Source organism: Channa argus, chromosome 15 (assembly GCF_033026475.1).
Source record: "Channa argus isolate prfri chromosome 15, Channa argus male v1.0, whole genome shotgun sequence".
NCBI lineage: Eukaryota > Metazoa > Chordata > Actinopteri > Anabantiformes > Channidae > Channa > Channa argus.
The window spans coordinates 3,222,914-3,241,909 of NC_090211.1; the positions used below are offsets into that span (position 1 = coordinate 3,222,914).

The window sequence follows — 18,996 nt, forward strand, 5'->3', positions numbered from 1 at the left end:
AGAAATGGGTCACCGTCGCTGTTGTTGGCTGCCCTGCTTGGCCCGCAGGATCTGGCACTGCCGGCTAATGTGCCAACATTCTAGAAGTCAAGCCTTGGAAACTTCTCCGAACCTCCGGGGAAGCAGCCTTTTGTTTTGTTTGACTCTAACAGGTCACATGAATACTCCTCCTTCTGCCTCCTGCCCTTCTTCGCTACCCTGCTCCCCTGGGCACTGGCCCAGCAGGCCTTGGGCATTGTAACTTCTCCCTTCTTAGTTACTCTCCATGTCTCTTCTTCTGTGTATACTCGGTCTCCTGTGAACACTCCCACTAAATCCTTGGCAGCAGACAGTGACCACCCTCTTTTCTTTTCTGCCCAACCCCCCCCCCCCCCCCACTAGAGCAGCCCCCTTCTCAAATTCAAGATCAACTGTCTATGACATCATGTCTGGTTGCTGGGGGCAACGAGACAGCCGGGACGTGACTTCTTTAAGGGCCGAAACTCTGTGGTACTGTTCCCTCCATTTCCCCTGTCTCCCTACCCCATTGGTATCTAATTTCCTTTCTGCCCTGGTTGTAGCACCCAACAGTCACCACTAGAGGGCACATGGAGCCCATTGTATGAGTGCCCCCCACCCACGGTCCTGTAGTCAACACATGCTCACTTCTGACATTATCTTTGTTTGGTAACCTCTCTTTTCTTTGGTGGATTATTAATTTTTACTGTCATTCTCTGACAGACACATGCACATCATTAGTGCTGTATACATAGGGTCCCAATGAGTAATGAGCAGCAATCAGCTTTTTTAAAAAATAATATGAAGATATACAAGGCCAAAGGTAAGTATACAATCCTGTCCATATACTGTATTTTTATTCACTTTAAACACTAATAAAGGTAAATATTACTGCATAAAATTATATTTTAGTGAACAGTACCTCCCTGCACAAAGTCAGATGCATAAAGAATATCAACATTTGGTTCTTGAAGAACTGCACTGAGCTCAGGCTTTAACTCTACGGGATTTAGGGGCACACTCACTCAAAGCACCACAAAATCTGTTCCTGACTTGACCCCTAGGTTCTTATGGCTAAATGGGTATAAATCCCTGCTGCCAGGTTCACAAAGCCTTTCCCACAGGACTGAAACCTGTTGTTGTAGCAGTAGATTCATGTCCACGTTTCAGGAATGATCCTCAGGTGTCCTCATACTTTTGACCGTATTTGATTATGCATGAAATACCGCAGTAAATGAAAGAAGAATAGGAAGGTTATTTTTTTAGAAAAAGCACATACGTATCAAGGACTATGTTATGAAAAAGAATGGGATAAAATTAAAGTATAAAAAGTGGGAAAGAAGAAAAACAAAACACTGGAGTAAAAAGAGCAACCAGTATAATGAGTGCAGAAGCAGTAAGGATGAGGAATGAGGGAAATGGAAAAGGAGGAAAAGTGAGAGAACGGAGGGCAGAGAAACAAGGGAGGGGATCAGCAGAGCAGTTTCAGATGGTTTCCATGTGTCGAGGAGCAGCGCTGAGCTGGCTCCAGGCGGGTGTGGTTGGACGCTAATGAGAAAAGTACTGGTGGTAATGGAGGAGGCATTTGAATGAGGCGCAGAGCAGTGAAGGGAAGGAACAAAGAAGGTGAAATAGGGAGAAAGTAATAGGCAGAGAAATAATAAAATGAACAGGAGGAAGGGAGGAGAGCAGAGGAGAACACAGGGAGAAAGTGAAGTAGAGTCAGGGGGCTTGGCAAGAAGAGGGAAAGGAAAGGTAGCAAGGGAGACGTCCTGCTGCCTGAAGGCCAGTCTCCATTTGTGCCAAATAAACTGTTGAGCACATATGGTAAACCACACATGTACAGTAAAATACAGATGTACAAATGCACACACTGATGCTGCGCTGTGGGACAGTGTAGAGGTGGAGGAAATCCAACAGCAGGTTCCAGGGAGTGAGGGAGAGAAATATTTTGGCGTACATCCACATATTTAATAAGTTTCCTGAGTCTGACCAGTAATCACAGCCAAAGCAGACGCGTTTCCCCGTCACTTTTTACACACACAGACAGACAGAATATTCCCACACTCCTACCTGTGTCTGCTGCGGGATGTTCAGAAAGTTGTTGTCCCGTGATCCGATGCCGACAAACCTGTTGGGAGCTGTGGCGCCTGCCGTGGAGTATGCTACAGAAACAGAGGAACAACAAAGGAAAACATCAGTACACAGAAGGACAAACAATACTGCTACTTCGTGTGGAATCTTAAACGAGCAGTTAGACAACTGGAGAAACACATTTAGCTTAGCATTAGAATTAAGCTACCGTAGATAACCAAAGATAACCAGGTCTCCCTACCAGCACCTTTAAAGCTCAATAATTACCATCTTATATGCTACAGATAAAATTCTTGCATTCAAAATGTTACTAAAGTACAAAAATATCAGCTCAAAGAATACATAAAGGACAAATATTCAATGTACTCCCTATGCAGAATGTCCCCTATAACATAATTGAATGTAATGTTTCGGGCTTATATTTACTTATATAATAATGTGTTCAGCAATTTAAAGTTGCAGCAACTAACCATGGAGTTTGTTTTAACAGACTTATACACGTAATTAGTCACATAATTCAAATCGAATAATTATAATTTAAATCTTGAATATTACACCAGGGATTAATGGATTCTTACTGTACTGAATCATTGTACTTTATTTTGTATTAATAATCTCAACCTCTAACATAAATCGGAACTAAAGTCATCAAATATATGTCGTAGAGTAAGAATACAGTATCTGTCTTGGAAATGTAGTGAAGTTTAACTAACACTAAACTAAACTAAGACTCTGTTTTGACTCTACATTACAGTGGTAATAAGTGTATTTAGTAATAAATTAGTGCATTTGCCAGTGTGTTGAACTATTGCATTAACATTCAATAGCATACGTACACAGTGTGAATAAAATGTATAAATCCAGGTAATTGCACTTAGTAGATGTTACAGCTACTATTTATCATTGAGGTCAAACAAAACTCCACAGAGAAGTTTGCCAAAACCCAATAAGTAAACTTAAGTCTTCTCGAGTAATTAAACCCTGTTGATAAACTCAGTCGGAAGTGATTGAGCACAGCAGAGTTCTGATATTAAGGCTCAGCCAGGGACATTTAAAACCCACTGGCATCAAAGTCTGACAAATTTAGGGCAGTTTGAGGTACCCTACGGACTCCAGAATTTAAATCTCACTGAGGGATTCAGGGAGGCAGCGTGCTGGATATGTGTGAGTCTGTGTCTGTGTGGTGGAAAGGGAGGAAAGACAAGAGGAGAGAGACAGTGTAATAGAGAATTTATGTATATGGACATAAACAGCATATTTCCATGTGTTTCTACAAACTGGAATAACATACATAAGACATAGTAGACTTTAAGACGCTGACTGGGGGGTAAAAAGAAACACTAAATTTAAAGGCAAGCTAAGAACAAAAACAAAGAAATAAAGTGCTCCATCCAGTGCCCCTCCTATCACAGGTGAGTAAAACTAATTAGTTTTGAGGAAAACCTAGGACTAACCTTGAATACACACCCTACTCTGCTTAACTACTACCTATCAAACACACAAACACAACAACAAAAAAATACAAAACAATAAAGAAAAAAGAAAATCACCCAATTAAAAAAACACCAAGAAGCTAAATTCAACTCAACCAAAAAAGTCAAACATGACCCCGAATTTTTACCACCAACGTCCCAATTTTTACTGCACTTTTTTGGAGTCCACAAAAGTTAACTGCCCCAAATTTGTGCCCGTCACAAGTTAGAACCAATTTTCAATTGAAACATTTTCAGGATTTTCACAAGGAGTCCAAAGGAGGGAGGAAAGCAGGATTTAGAATGAGAAGAACTGGGTTGGTAACGCAGCTTCTACACCAGACCACACAGAATGGGTTCAACGTGTAGAGTCATTAAACTGTTGGGGCCTAATACAGAACCCCGATGAGCACCGTAGATGTCCGTTATGAAAGACATTTCTCACCGAATCTCTGGTAGTCTACTGTACTCAGCTCCACAGATTATATTCTGTGCTGGCTTCCATAGCCTTCCAAGGGTTAAGGGAGGGGATATGTTGGATACACAGGAACAATGAGGGCACGAACGTCAGGAAAAACAATAACAGGGGTCTTTCGGGGGTGTTGGGATTTTCTGATTTTCTTTTTTGTTGTTGGTTTGGTTTTGAGAACGGTCTCTGCGGGGTCACTTACACGGAGATGCGGGCGAGGAGAGTCCGCCGTCAGGGGGCGTGCTGTTGGGTTTAGAGTCGGGCATAGGGAGGGGCACTGGGCGGGCCACTGGGGGAGGTGGAGGCAGCAAGAAGGAGCCTGGCATTTTGCTCTGGCCGCTCCCGTTTGGCTGCAGACAACACAAATAGGGTCAAGAGGGCGACATGCGACAATGCGCAGACACGGAATGAAAAAAAGAGGACGTAGCTCGGGAGGCCAGGTCCAAAAAATATCCATGACGGAGAAGGGGTAGGCAATGGTAGAAGGAAGGAGAGGAGGTGGTGGGAAACAACAACCAAAGCAATGATGTATGTAGACGGCATCTTTTATGCAGGTGTGAAAAATAATAATCATCACAGGGTTTGGTAGGAGTGGAAGCTGGAGCTGGGGGGTGAGAGGGTCCACGGAAGTAGTCCGTGGTGGGTGGAGGAGGGGAGTGAGCAAATCATTTGACTGGGTTCATCAATAAGATGGCAAGAAATCAAAACCATGGGAGACTACTCGTCTACACAAGCACATCACCATTGATACCAGCACCAAACAGTCAGACTCCAAACTGAAATCATAACGGCTAGAGATGAAAACAGAAACACCATGACACAACACAGGACAGGTATGCTTGACGTGTGCTGTGACTGATTCACTCTCGTGCTGATGGTTGCAACTTCTGAGGGGTTGGGTGGAGCAAAAGAAAAAAATAAAAGGGTAGGAAGGGAAAACTTAAGGGTCTGAAACAGCAAACGGCAAAATGGCATCGACAAGACAATACACAGATTTGTAGCCTAGTGGCATAAACTTGTCTAGTGTGTTCACTTGTGCTGCAATGTGTATTTCTTTCTTATGCAGGTCATACACAGTAAAATAAGCTTCTGGCATGCACGGTAATTAAACTAATGACATTCACATAATGAGCACATTCATTTCCCATTATTCTACAGTTCACTATTACTACTGTATCATTAAGATTTCAGACCTGCAGAGCGAACTTTCAAATGTCAGCAGACATATGGAAGCAAAAACAAACCAAAATAGTTTGAATTTTATAACCTAAATCTGAAATTTTACCATAAAGGAAGACTAAACAAGAGGATGTGGAATGAATTCTTATTTATATTTTCAAAATGTACATCGAAATGGCTACATTTCAAAAACTTGATCTGCATTCATAAAAAGCAGGTTACTGCAAAACTGATTTTAGTCACATAATTCAATATTAAGGTTAATCAGTGAGGCCTTAATCGATAACTGGCCCACTGTGTCATAACATTTATCCCAAACTAGGAATGGTCATTTAAAGAAATTGTTTTCACAGCAGTACATTTTGTAGTATTTAAATGTGAACACTAAATTTAACAAAATCTATCATTAAAAAAAAAAACATTATGGCCTTTGTTTGCTTCCATACATAACTACTTTTTTAGAATCTCATCATTTAAACACCTTGCACCTTAAATAACACAACCTCCATGCTGTTGGCCTTGAAATCAAATAAACAGTTTAAAATATTATATTACATATATAATCTGAAATATTAATGCAAGCTAGGTGAGGGAGTGGCATCTGCAGTTTCTGTATAGCAGGCACAATGTTCTTCTACTCTGGTGGCAAGCCTTACCTGTCCGGCGGCCTGCCCTGAGCCATCAGCACAGACAAACTGCACAAATTCCTTCAGGGGGTCCTGTCCAGGGTGGTGGTGGTAGCGGATGGTTGGGTGGGTGAAGTAGGGGCTAGACTGCTGGATGATAGAGGGAGATGGGAAGTGCAGGGCCGAGGCTGAAGCACGGGGACTCCCTGTAAACAGAGACACTTGGATTAGTGGAACACACACAGAAAGATGCAGAGAGCGAGAAGAAAAAACATGAACCACTGAATTCCCACACATTCTTACAGATGAAAGAGATGAATGAAATCATTAATGAATGACAGCATGAATAAAATCATTTAAATGTTGGTCTTCCAAGAAATGCTGATTTTTTAAGTTAACGGCTATACTGGATTGCTTGTAATCTTTTATGATCACTCCAGTTAAATCTATACCAGAGGAGATTTACAGACACATTGCATTCACATGTGTGCACATAAAAGAACAACTCCACAAGCAAAGACTGAAAACACCTGAAAGTGCACAAACTTAGTGGACTTAAGAGCTATAGATCCAAAGACTTCAAAGAAAAAGCCCTACGAGATGGTTGAGAACAATCTTAAATGATCAGCTCTTAATTCCTGCACATATCCGTGTGCAGTTTTGAGGGTGTGATTCATTGGCCTCGAAACAATACGGCATTCTGCTGAAAAGCCTTTTGTTTAGGCATTTTATTCTTTATTTTTAATTAAGCAATGAAGAGATAGACAGGAAATGTGGAAAAAGAGACGGTTTTGACATGCAACAAAGGTCCCAGGCTGGTCTCAAACTAGGGACCTTTGGGCTCTGTGACATGCACTGTAACCACTTGCCTACCAGGGCACCGCAGTAAAGCCATTTATTTATCGGACACGCTTTGTTTATTTAACAGAACTCATCTGTACGTTAGCATTTGGCTTTATAATTACAGAATACAACATTTACTGAAAATGTATCAGCATTCTGAGGCTAAGCTTATAAACACACACACACATACACACACACACACACACACATATATATTTGTGTGTATTCAGCAGACTGTCTCTCAATATTCAAAAAACTGCTGAAAACAGAACTCTTCCATATCTTCCTATGAACTTAAATCTATTAAAAAAAAAATAAAATCCTTTCTGCTCTTTCTCGCACTTGTGTCTCCTGAACTGTGAACACTTTGCTTTGATGTTTTCTCCTTGACCTGAATTTTTGTTGCCTTGTACCTGACTTGTAAGTCCCTTTGGATAGAAGCGTCTGCTAAATGACTAAATGTAACTGTAAATGTGTGTGTTTTACAAAAGAACTTGCACTAAACAGACTGTAAAGCACTTGATGGAGAACACAAAGCCCTCTCTGTTAAACCTATATGCATTACGAAATCCCCTTGATTTGTATTAGAAGTCTGTTGTCCTTCTAGCCGTGCCAGTCTGACACCCACCCTGTCCTATCCAGACCCCCAGCTGCCCATGTTGAGCTGCCAACAGGCTTTTTGTGCTTGCATCTTTATATATATATATTTATGTGTGTGTGTGTGTGTGGGTACTTTGTGAGAGTGCCATCCCTGCTGCATTGCCTCCCACCCCCAGACAAGGGCCTTTGCCTCTGAGCCCAGCACCTTGCTCCCATGCCAGGCTGCCTATTCCTCAATGGAACAGTCTCCCTAGTCCCATAGCCCCCTACTAATCCCATTAGGGACTGTGTAAAGGCCAAACACTGTTGGGGTATGGGGGGGAAGGGGGGGGGGGGGGGGGGGGGGGTTGGGAATAGGATCGGGTGGTGGCGATGGTGGTGGGATGCAGGATCAGAAGGGACTCCCTGCACCTTCTTGGTTCTCTCCTCTCGCTTTAGAGCAGTGGTGCCCAACCTTGTTTTGTCTGATGTACCATAGCTCAGGCTGCTGAACTGTTCATCAATACCACTCGCCACGGCCCAGGTGTGTTCATTTTAGTTGGTTTTGTCACCCCTACCGGTCAAGGCAGACGGCCGCCCACCCTGAGCCTGGTTCTGCTGAAGCTTTCTTCCGTTAAAGGGAGTTTCTCCTCTGCACTGTCGCCTATGGCTTGCTCTAGGGGGGAAATGTTGGGATTTCTCTATACATCTTTATAGTCTTGACTTTATTCCGTAAAGTGCTTTGAGATGACTTTGTTGTGAATTGGCGCTATGTAAAAAAAGTTGAATTGAAAAATTGAATTGAAATTTTATCGTTCGGTTTTTAAGTTGAAAGTCTTATAAAGGTGATCATTCTATGTGTTTATTACTGAGATGAAAGGGGGTTGTGGGCTCTGACAGTTTTAATTTAAAAACTAATATAAATATAATTTTGTGAAAGTAGAATTCATGGCAAAACTGCTGTATTAGATTACATTAGATCGTACAGGTGTGACCAAGGGCCCGGTGGGGTTTTATATTTATATGTAGCATTAGGGTTGAACTCCACCATGTGCCACCACCACTGTCAGTCAGCCAGATGACATGTTTCCTAACCCTGCTTCTCCAACCTCTAAATTCCCTTGGATCTTGTCCCACACACAGAACAACAATGCTGGTGAAGTTGTAAGCACCTTCACGCCAGCATCACAACGGCTCCAGCAGACACACTGTTGGGGTTAGTGTTAAAAGAAACAAATCAACAAACAACTGTAGAAATCACAACTGCTTGGCCACAACATGTGTAAATGCCTGTGTGTGCACGATCACGTACGTGTCTGTGTTTGTGTGCATGCACGGAAACCGGATTTGCTGTAGCTACATCTCAAGAGGCGCAGGGTCTATCAACAACCACAGAGGAGGGTTTAATGACGTGGTGGCCAACCTCATTGCTTCACATCTGTTCACTGACTTAAAAAGCCTTTGATGTAGTCTGGTTTCAGTACTAACAGCAGAGGTGCAATTATCTACAGTGAGCTTCTTCTCTGAGTGAATTTACAAATGTACACTTTCCAAAAGAAGAGGAAATGTCTCTTTCTTTCTGGTGATAAAATTAAGAGAGTGATGATTTATTATTGGAGCCAGTTTGTCTGTGTTTGATATCTGATGTTATCATTAGCTGCTTTTTTCACCCTGCTTGAGGAGCAGCTGGTTGACACATTAACTCATGCTCAGTTTAATTTTCTGGTTCTGCCAGTATAAATAAACTCATATAGGGATATATCTGGAATTACCACAATGTAAAGTCACATAAAATATGGAAAGACGTAAAAAAGAAACTAGGAAAGTGAGTGTAACAATGAAATGTAAGGGCCCAAAGCTTAATAATGACTGACACAACTGTTGACAATGATTTCTGATTTCACTGATTTCACACACGATGTGCAGTTTATTCATCATCATGAGGAGTAATACACCTATGAAAATTGTTGTATAAATGTCACCTGTTGCTGTGGGGGGAGAAAAATAACTGTAATATTGTCACACTGATCCTATGACCACCTGGGTTTTTTATTGGAAAAAAAAAAAAAACAGAACAATTAATCACTGGAGTAACCTTTAAATCCTCGTTACCACAAACCAATTGCCACAGAGTCAAACTGGGCCTTTTGGGGCCTCTGGAGATGTGGGGTCCTGGGAAAAGTAAAGAGACTTTTGGTAGTATAATTAACCCAATTCAAGATTTAATGAAACTGTTCATTTATCACTAACATATTTTAGATTTAATTAAAATATGTATGCATTGTAAAATACACGTAAAATAAAAACCTATAAGTACTTTTTTCTGATCTGATTACAACATACCATTTGAGCTTAGAAGCTGTAAAAACATCTGCTAGTCTATTTATTTACTTACACAAAATAATAAAAACCAATCTGCTTGTGGGCATGTCTTTGAACTTTACCTTATTTTCTAAAAGCAAATATCCTAAAACATGGTAGATTAGATAAGCGGGAAGTCAATGAGAAAATGACACTTGATTCAAGACATTTTTAAGTATTAACTTCCACCGTAAAGAACAGGTGCCCAAAGGCAGCAACAACCACATGATGGGGTTGTTCCAGTCTAAAAAGAAGAAAGTGATCTATATAGAGAGATATATCTAGAGATGTCCGACCACCAACCATCCACCAACAGACAGGCCCAGAAAAGTCACACACCACACCAAGACTCCCTGAAAGCTCCAATAACAGCATGACCTACACCCTGCAAGTTCAGAACAGGTGGAGGAGGAGGCTACCTCCCAGTTTTTAGTTCCCAGCCACTCTTATCTCCCAGAGGAAACACTCCCACCTCTGAAACAGAGGGTGGGGGTGAGGGGGTTTGGGGCCCTGAAGAAGTAGGGAGTTTGGAGAGGAGGAGATGGTGAGGAGGGGGAAGAGGATGGGGTGAGGTAGGGGAGTGGGGCGATCGGGGGGGAGATCGGGAGCTGGGTTGGTCTCACCTGGTCTCACTCCTGCCAGCATTGGCAGTGGGTGGTGGGTGAACGCCATGCGGGGGGACCTCGTCTGGGAGGACAGGGCGCTGAAATCGAATTTCCCCGGCTTCTTAAGAGAACCAGGCGGTGAGAGTCCTGGCAAAAAGGGGATCAACAAAATGGCAGAACAGAGACGAGGTTTTAATCAAACATGGCTGCTTTTCTTACTTCGACTCTACTAAAAAAAAAAAAAAAAAAAAAAAAAAACTTATCAGACTTTTCCATTTGATTACAAGAATTGAATGATCATGATCGACTGAAATCAATGGATTGATCGATTGACTCATTCATTGATTTGTTGATTGGCTTAACATACAGATGGGTTCTCACAGTTGGTCTGTTCATTACTCTAGGTGCTCTAGGTGTACAGTCAGCCGGCTGTACTGTGTCCGCAACATTGAGGGAAGGGGTGGGGAAGTTGAGGGCAGGATACGGTGAGAGGCCATGTTTGGAAGCAGCAGGGGTTCAGAAGGGAGTTGACTGGAGAAAGGGGTGAGCGGGGGGTTGGGAGGGTATAGGGGATACAGTGTCAGGAGAGAGGAGAGCTGGGAAATGCAATGGCGATCCAACTAAGGTCACCAATGGAGTACTACTAACTGCCTTAAAAGAAAAACTATTCAAAGTTGTAACCGTTATGAGATCCAAACTGTCAAACTAATACCAAAACCACAATGATCTCAGAGTGTGATGTAGCTACAGAGAGCTACGGGAACACAGTCAACAAACAAGCCGACCAACCTACTCACTGCACTTGTCAGGACGCCTCTTTAGAATAATTAGGAACCAGGATGGCCTCATATCTGGGGCAGACTTTGTTTTTCAAGCCAAAGCCAGCATTAGCTGTGTGGTTACGTATAGCTGCAGAAAAGCGGGCCAAAAAATACATCAACAGAACCTCTGATGTTGTGCTTTCCTGCATATCTTACTGTCAAGTATTTTATGTTACTGCCTTACACATACAGTATTTCATGAAGAAGTGCTTGCACCACACATACACACACATACACACAGACACACAAGCTGTTGCAGCTGGGTGGTGAGCACTGGGCAAACATCCAATGAAAGACTGGATGGGGCTGTAGAAATATGGAAGGAGGAGAGGAGCGGTGACGGCAAGGCCGACACACATAGACAAACATATTAAAGTGTCCCCCTCTGTCTATAAATGTCGGCCGAGGCTAAAGAAGTGCATGAAATATCCTTCAGTTAGGTAAAAATGGGCACACTAAGTACAGGCCCAGATCACCAGCGGACCAGAAACATGGCCAAAAGTGTGAGAGCCACAGATAAAAGACGTTCTCTTCTGTGATCAAGGCCTTGTGTGGAAGGCACTGAGGGAATTTATTTTGATGTATGGTGATCCAAAGGCACAATTTAGACTTCCAGGGTTTGAGGAGCAACGCCAAATGGTGTATTTGACCTCTCTCCGGGAACCACAATGTTGAATATATTCTGAAATAAAACTCTGGAAAGAAAAATCCATAAAAGAGAATAATGAGGAAGCAGAAGTATAGAGAAGTACATCAGCATTAGACACACAGACCTCATTACGTTTGTGTGGAACATACTGAGCTCATGTTTTGTTTGCTTCAGATTTGGTTGAAAGCACACAGTGATAAACAACCCTGGCGAGTAAAAGCCCCATAAACTACTAAACGACACAATATTCACACATATAAAACAAACACACTCAAATAAAGACGTGGGTAATTTCAACATGGCCCAAAGAGATGTGGAAATAGATTTTATGAGCTGAGCATATAAAGTCTAACAGAGCAGATTTCTGAAAAGCTTTTTTTAATGCTACACTGGGAATTGTCTTTTTTTTTTTAATTTTTTATCACTATTTACCCACAACGCTCATAGCCAGCATGGACGCAGCTGTGCTTGTGTGGGCACGATAAGTATAGAAGAAGGTGGGAGCCTGCGCTTATGTTCAGCAAGGAACATCATATGACTCCATGTGTAGGGTTGGAGGCCTTGACATACGTGAGAAGTTTCTAATTGAATGATGGAAAAGTAAATAACAAAAGTTACACACAAACAAACAAAATTGAGCATTGAGTAGTAAGAGGAAGAGACGAAAGACCAGAAAACAAATTATAAAAGGCTATAAAAAGTTTTAAGGGAAGTCAGCAGAACATCAGCGTTGTTGTTCTGCCATCCATCTGATGCTGATATTTCACTTCTGGTAATGTGTTTTGAATGTTGCTTGGTAATGTCTCACAACAGATTTTTTTGAAAAGGTGGTTCACTTTGTGCATTGTTGTCCCGAGAGGCCGTGTCTACATGTGTCTCCACATTTTCAGCTTTTTGCAAAATAAAAAAATATTATAGCTTTCTATCAATTTATTTTGCAGCCTATCCAGTCCAAACGTTTGTCAAGCCATGCAGTTTAGCTAAACAAGTAAAAGTGAGCAAATGTATGTTACTGCAATGCTCAGAATTGTGTTAATTAATAGCACTGTCAAAGTTTTGAATTGAAATTTTTATTCAAGTAGAAACGTATGTTACAAACAGTAAGTAGCATTTAAAAGGGAGACTCTACTGATATTTATACCTAACAAGGGCCATGCAAACTGTGGAAACAGGGATGTCATCTGCGTTACTTCGGCTATTTTTAATTTTTTTTACCTAAACAACGTTTCTTGCACTACACATAATCAAATCAGGTGTTTGCTGGGTTTTTTTTAAACAAAATTCACACTATGTTGAAAAACAGTCAAACTCTATGATACCTCCCTAATCGACGTAAAAGGCAGGACTCTGAGGCTTTGTACGTTGACCCCCACCTGAGATAGCAGCTGTTGTGGTACCTAACTGAAGATTAGCACTGTCTAACCATAGCTTCACAAATAGCTGCTGGGGATCTCAGCAATTCCGATTAGAGCCGATGCTGTGCGTAAATGAAATGTGTTCTTCTGCGGGGGCAGTAAACAAAGCACACACACACGCCAGCATCTTCAGACATTAAGATATTCAGGCTGATGACCAGTAATGTTAACCATGATAAAGAGTAGGGATATGGCTATGTTTTGATTCTCGCACGCACGCGCACACACACACACACACACTAGAGGGCCTCTCATTGTTGAGTTGCTAGTTTAGCTACAAAAAAAGTTAAAAAATATGCTTCTAAGAATGTCCAACGTCTGGCAGACCCTGCTCTTCTCAGTCGAGATGCTAAACTAAGTGGTGGTCTTTCAGTTTCCTCCATGTCCCCCCTGCCTTAGCCCCATACTATGGGGTTATGAACGCACACCTACAGTGCTGCTCCCTCTGTTGCATTTTTCCAATAAACAGAGAGAGAGGCTTTTACTGTAGCAGAATCTGAGCATGAGTAGGGTTTGAAAAAGATGGAAATAGAAGAGGGTCTAATGAGAAATCGGGATGATTATGAATTAAAAAATGTAGGATCCAGTGTTTTTCAAGCTTGATGCATAGCGACAAAGTCCCAATATCTCCATTGTTTTAAATCTGATCATTCTTTCTCTTTGAATTTTGCTTCACCAAAACCCCCCAGAGCTTTGGGAATCCCTGGATTGCCACTTTAATGCTGTACAATGCTGCGCTAATTGTTCCTAATTTTTCTGTATTATCATTTGAATAAAAGCCTCTGAAAACTAACTAGTAGCTGTAGTTGTTATTTATGGCTAATCTACAATTTTAAATGGGAACTGATAAGAGCATCAGGATAATATATATAATTTCAACTGGCAACTGTTCAACACAAAAACTGAATCCCAACATGTAGTAGACTCACTCATAAAGGAGGCTTGGCTCTGGTTCCTCTGTGGTACATATAGGGATGACTGCATGCCACCACATCCCAAAACCAATTATAACCATCTTATTATGCATACACAGCCCTAAATTATACATATTGTTTTTAGGCTCTGTGATATTCCCTAATTAGTCGGTATCTTGCTGAAATATCTGGTACTGTGTGGCTTCTCAGTGAGGAGCAGCAAATGAGGCCCAGATGCCCAATGAAAGCTTTGTCTGATAAAGCTAACAGAAGTTACTCTGATCTCTCACTTAATCTGTTTGTGTGTGGGTGTGTGCGTGTACAAGTCTACACATATTACGTGTGCGCGTGCACGCACTTACGTTTGTTCTACGATATTTCTGTGTCCTGCTCCTGGCACACTGCACGAGCCGACTTGCAGCCAATTGCTCTTATGACCCTCTAGACTTGCCATGCTAACAAGCTGGCGACCACACAAACCCCCTAACTGTCACAGAACTGGTGCACCAGCGTGTGTGCACACACACCAACACACACATACACAACAGGGGAGAGAAAAGAGCATGCATACTTACCATTCAGGTAAGCAAGAAACAGTGTACATATTACGGAGTTGTGTGGCTCATTAACCGACTGCCTCACCCATCATTAGCACTCATGAACACTGCAGTAAGTGCGCTTCAGGCAAAGCAAGGACACCTCAACATTGCCACAGCCATACGCACATATACCGAGATAATTACCTGGAATTCTCTGTCAATACAAAAAACACTATGGACTCACAACCCCTACACACACACACACACCCCTTTACTGAAAGGTTTCTTGCAGGTTTTCCCACCAATGAGCAGCAGAAGCAAGCAGGCAGAAGGAGAGAACGGAGCAGAGCAGAGCAGGAGATAGCAGACTTAATGATGAATTACATGATCACCTGCTATGCCTCAGAGCTTTTCATTCAGGTAGAGAATATCGTTCAGAGCAGGCAGAGGCGGAGGCCCTCCCCTTCCCTCCTTCTGTCCTCCGCCCCTCCTCATCGCTCACTCCCAACACCATCACCACCATCACCAGAACAGATGTCTGCTGTAACCCAGTAGCTCCCTTCGCTGTAGACACATGGAGGCGCCATCTGGACCGGAACGCTGCTCCTCTCCAGATTGGGGAGTGTGTGTGTGTGTGTGTGTGTATAAATTAGAGAATGTGCATGCTTAAATTTAGTTGTGTATCTGTATGTGTGTGTTTGTCTGCGTCTGCGTGCCATTTGTCAATGTGCATGTTCGTGAGTAAGCATGTCTCAGAGACAGAAGGTGCCTTGTGCATTGATGACACACCTGAGTGCCTTTAGTCGTGTTTGTTTGGGTTGCATGTTGTTTTTCCTGCGCTGTCTTTCAGAGACTGTTGAGTCACGCCTACAGCAGGTGGGACACCACTCAACAGCTCTGTCTAAACAACCGGCTGGATTTAGTGGCTAACACTACTGCTCTCCAAACCATCATTCAGCCCCCTTTCCTCTTCTCCTCTGTGCCTTTCATCACTTGCTTTCTCTTTTAGGGCTCAGCAACAACATTATAGCACGTAGCTGAATGTTGCTGACATATTCACACCACTCACAATTTTTTGTTGTTTTTTTTGTGCGCATTTAAAATATAGCAGAATGTCAGGCAGTCTGCATCAGAGTAAGGAGAATTCTGAAATGTTTAATTGCACTGGGGATTTTTCCTTCTAGATTGCTGTTTTCTTTCACAGATTTACAACATCTTTGAGGTAGACATGTGGTGGATGTGATGGAGCTACTGGGCTACCAAAAGGCTTTGGTAAACCCACAATGGACAACAGCAGACATCTGGTAGAAACACAACCCCACCCAGTGGCAGCATAGCCAGAGAACAAGTCAAGAGAGAGGGATAAAAAGAAGAGGAGAGGAGAAGTATGGAAACAGTTCACAATATTCACAGGAAGTGCATAGAGACTTGAATACAAGGACAAAGAGATGTATACAGATTGAGGGTGGTGTGAGCTGAAGTAGAGCATGTATACATGTACACAGTATAATGTTTAATGTTGTTCTAACCATGGTAAGGAAACTGCACTCCATCGCTCTCATGCTTAATCTTCCTCTCCTGCACACTGGCCAAATGGTGCTGCACTGAAAGGCCAAACAGGGGAGAAGGGAAGAGTTAACAATGGAAGAGGAGAGGTGAGACAAAGAGAACGAGAGAGAGATGGAAAGAATGAGAGAAAGAGGGGATGTAAATAATGGGAAATGGGTTTTTAATGTTACAGAGTGCAGCAAGTGTCTATAAAGTAGTGACATCATCGTCTGCTGGTGGTATTAAAATGGCAGCATCTGAGTGAGAGTGGTTATAAATTGTAGCATACATGAAAATATAACAGTTAAACAGAATTCCCCATTAAGTCTAGTATTGTTAAATTTAACATGATACCCATCGTACTGTTAATAAGAGGTTATATGGATGGCTACACAGGTGCTGCTGTGCTGCCATATTCAAAAACACAACATAATTTGGATAGGAAAAACTTCTCACAGAGCAATGCAAAAGGAAATAGTTTACCCGCTTTCTTTCTAAGTGTTTGAGGAGAAGATACCAAACTCAGGACTGTAGGTTATGTGAAGAGTGGATTAAGTTATTGTTAGCTTAGCACAAATATTGAAAACAGCTGCTACTGTTCACTCTAAAGGTAACAAAATCTCATTACGAGCACAGCATGTAAAGTTCACTGTTAAACATGGTACATCTTACCAGAGGCTAAAGACAGCAATTTTATTTTTTACAGCTATAGGCGGCAGATGGTTTAACTTAACACAAAGAATGGAAACAGACTGTGTAGCCAACCAACATGTCTTTAGCTGACTTATCAACATGTTATAGCTTGTTTCTTAAATTGTATGTAAAGTGTAAAAAGAATGTGTTTTAGGCAGTTTAGAAGCTGTTCCCAGACTGCATCAAGCCAGTTCTCATATAACCATAGTCGTGAGAATGGTATCAATCTTCTCAGCATACTCATGCCAAAAATGTTTATATTTCTGAAAATGTGACTGTTCCGTACATTACTGTATGATACATCCTACAATGCAAGCCCTTCATTTACATAGTGTAAAGTTAAAGTAAAGGGGACAGACATTTGTACTAACAAAGTTAACTCTGCATAGCTTTGTAGCTTTAATCATCTCAGACATTTCTCAAATGAACACAGACACACACACACACACACACACTCCTGGTTAAAGCTTTTGTGCAAATACTGTAAGAACTTAACAGAAAAAAAGAATTAATCATAACTGTCATAATTGCCACTCACTCACTGACAACTGACAACAGGATGTATAATTTAATGTATTCAAGCTGTGGTCTGATTAAAGGGTCAGTTCACCTGGAACAAAAAAAAAGTTTTCACCTGGCAAACAAGCAGATATTTCTAGTTTTATTTGTCAGTGTTTTGAGTCATTGTTAGAGCAATTTCTGCCATAAGGTGTTTGTTCATTTCTTTATTAGAAAAAGTGAACAGAAACTTGTTAAACATGAGTAGATTTATACTGTCTTACCACAAATAATGTTTTAATGAGTGAGATAGCAGAAGTTTCTGCAGTAAAGATAACACAACGCATGCTCAAAACACCAGGAACAACAAAGAAAACATATTTCATGTGTTTCATGTAAACTGGCCCTTTAAGTCCCTGCTGGATGTGAAAAAGCGTGCTACAACCTGTGGTGCAATGATGTCCCTGAATCTCAGGCAGTCCTGTCTTATTACGTACAAGGTTGGAAGTGGAGCAGAAGTTGTTGTGAATGGCAGAAGATGAGAGGGAGAGTGGGGATGATGAAGGGGTTCATGGTATGAAAAGATAGGGGCAACACATCGCAGAGGCAAAGGGTTGAAATGGCGGAAGGAGGAGATGATGGAAGGAGGTGAGCTGTGACTTCTGGTCCATTTCAAGTCAGTCAGTGTCAAATTTTCACACTCAAAAAATTTGTTTTAAAGCCCCTGAAAACGTATTTCTAAATATGTTCTATTAAGGCCTACATAAACACACAATAACCCCCAAAGGAGTGTGGTTGTTTTACACTAAATATCTGCAGATTTGGGTGTTTCACCAGCTCTTCTCATACGTTTGAAGCGGGTGAAACCTACCACTACTAAGCACCAATGAGGATTAAGCAATATATGAATCAGAATTTGATGCAAGATGAGGGTAATTTAGTTATTCTGCCAGCAGTGGCTGTCAAATTTGAAAATACCAAAACAAGATGGCTCTAATGAAACTCATTTTCTTGGGTTTCACAGTAAAAGTATTAATGGCTACGATTGTTTAAAAAATGCTTACTTAGTTTTTAATATTTCAAAAATAGTGCACAATTTTGGGCAACATGTTGAAGACTAGGTTCAATATTTTTCACTGCATCACTTTACCAACGGAATTAAATATCTTTCTTAAAATCTAATGCAATTTCTTTAAATGTGGTGGAGAATTATATTGGATTTAGAACTAGTTTTCAGGGACTCAAATTGAAATATAAAGCCAGGGTCAGCCTAACAAACGCTGGAGGAACTGCTTCTGTTGCAGCCTCAATCACTTTTTAAATTTTCCATAAACTTTTGATATATGTCTGAATTGATGTGGACCTTTGCTCAGCTCCTGGAGAGGCATCTGGAATGTTTGCAGTATCTAATGGGGAGGTTGTGGCGGGACTACCTGCATCCACATCATTAGGCCAACCGCTGGACTGAGAGCTGCTGCCAGCCGCTGGGGAACGGCCTGAGTAGAAGACATCATCCACCGGGCTCTCCATCTCACTGTCGTCAATGGATTTGCGCTTGTTGGAGCTGGGAGAAAAAGAAGAGAGATGGAAGTTTGTTGCTTGCATGTTGCTCTTTGGTCTTCACACTAAAATGAACAAACACAAATGTGAATGTCGGGCTCTTCTGAATCCACACGTAGCATTTGTGGGACATC

General features: G+C 41.7%; 1 protein-coding gene across 17 annotated transcripts in view; it reads right to left on the reverse strand.

Annotated features, from left to right (window-relative positions):
• Nucleotides 1-18,996, reverse strand: part of nfixb (nuclear factor I/Xb) — a 132,935-nt gene that overhangs the window by 6,496 nt on the left and 107,443 nt on the right. For 8 of the 17 annotated variants that reach the window (XM_067476920.1, XM_067476918.1, XM_067476924.1 and 5 more), the window contains 6 exons: nt 18,736-18,866; nt 16,093-16,167; nt 10,244-10,372; nt 5,868-6,043; nt 4,235-4,382; nt 2,071-2,162 (listed from right to left, as the gene is read on the reverse strand). In XM_067476920.1, coding sequence (XP_067333021.1) covers nt 2,071-2,162; nt 4,235-4,382; nt 5,868-6,043; nt 10,244-10,372; nt 16,093-16,167; nt 18,736-18,866 — 751 coding nt within the window. The remainder of the gene's footprint in view (nt 1-2,070; nt 2,163-4,234; nt 4,383-5,867; nt 6,044-10,243; nt 10,373-16,092; nt 16,168-18,735; nt 18,867-18,996) is intronic. The other 9 variants (XM_067476930.1, XM_067476927.1, XM_067476934.1 and 6 more) reach the window with 6 other exon arrangements.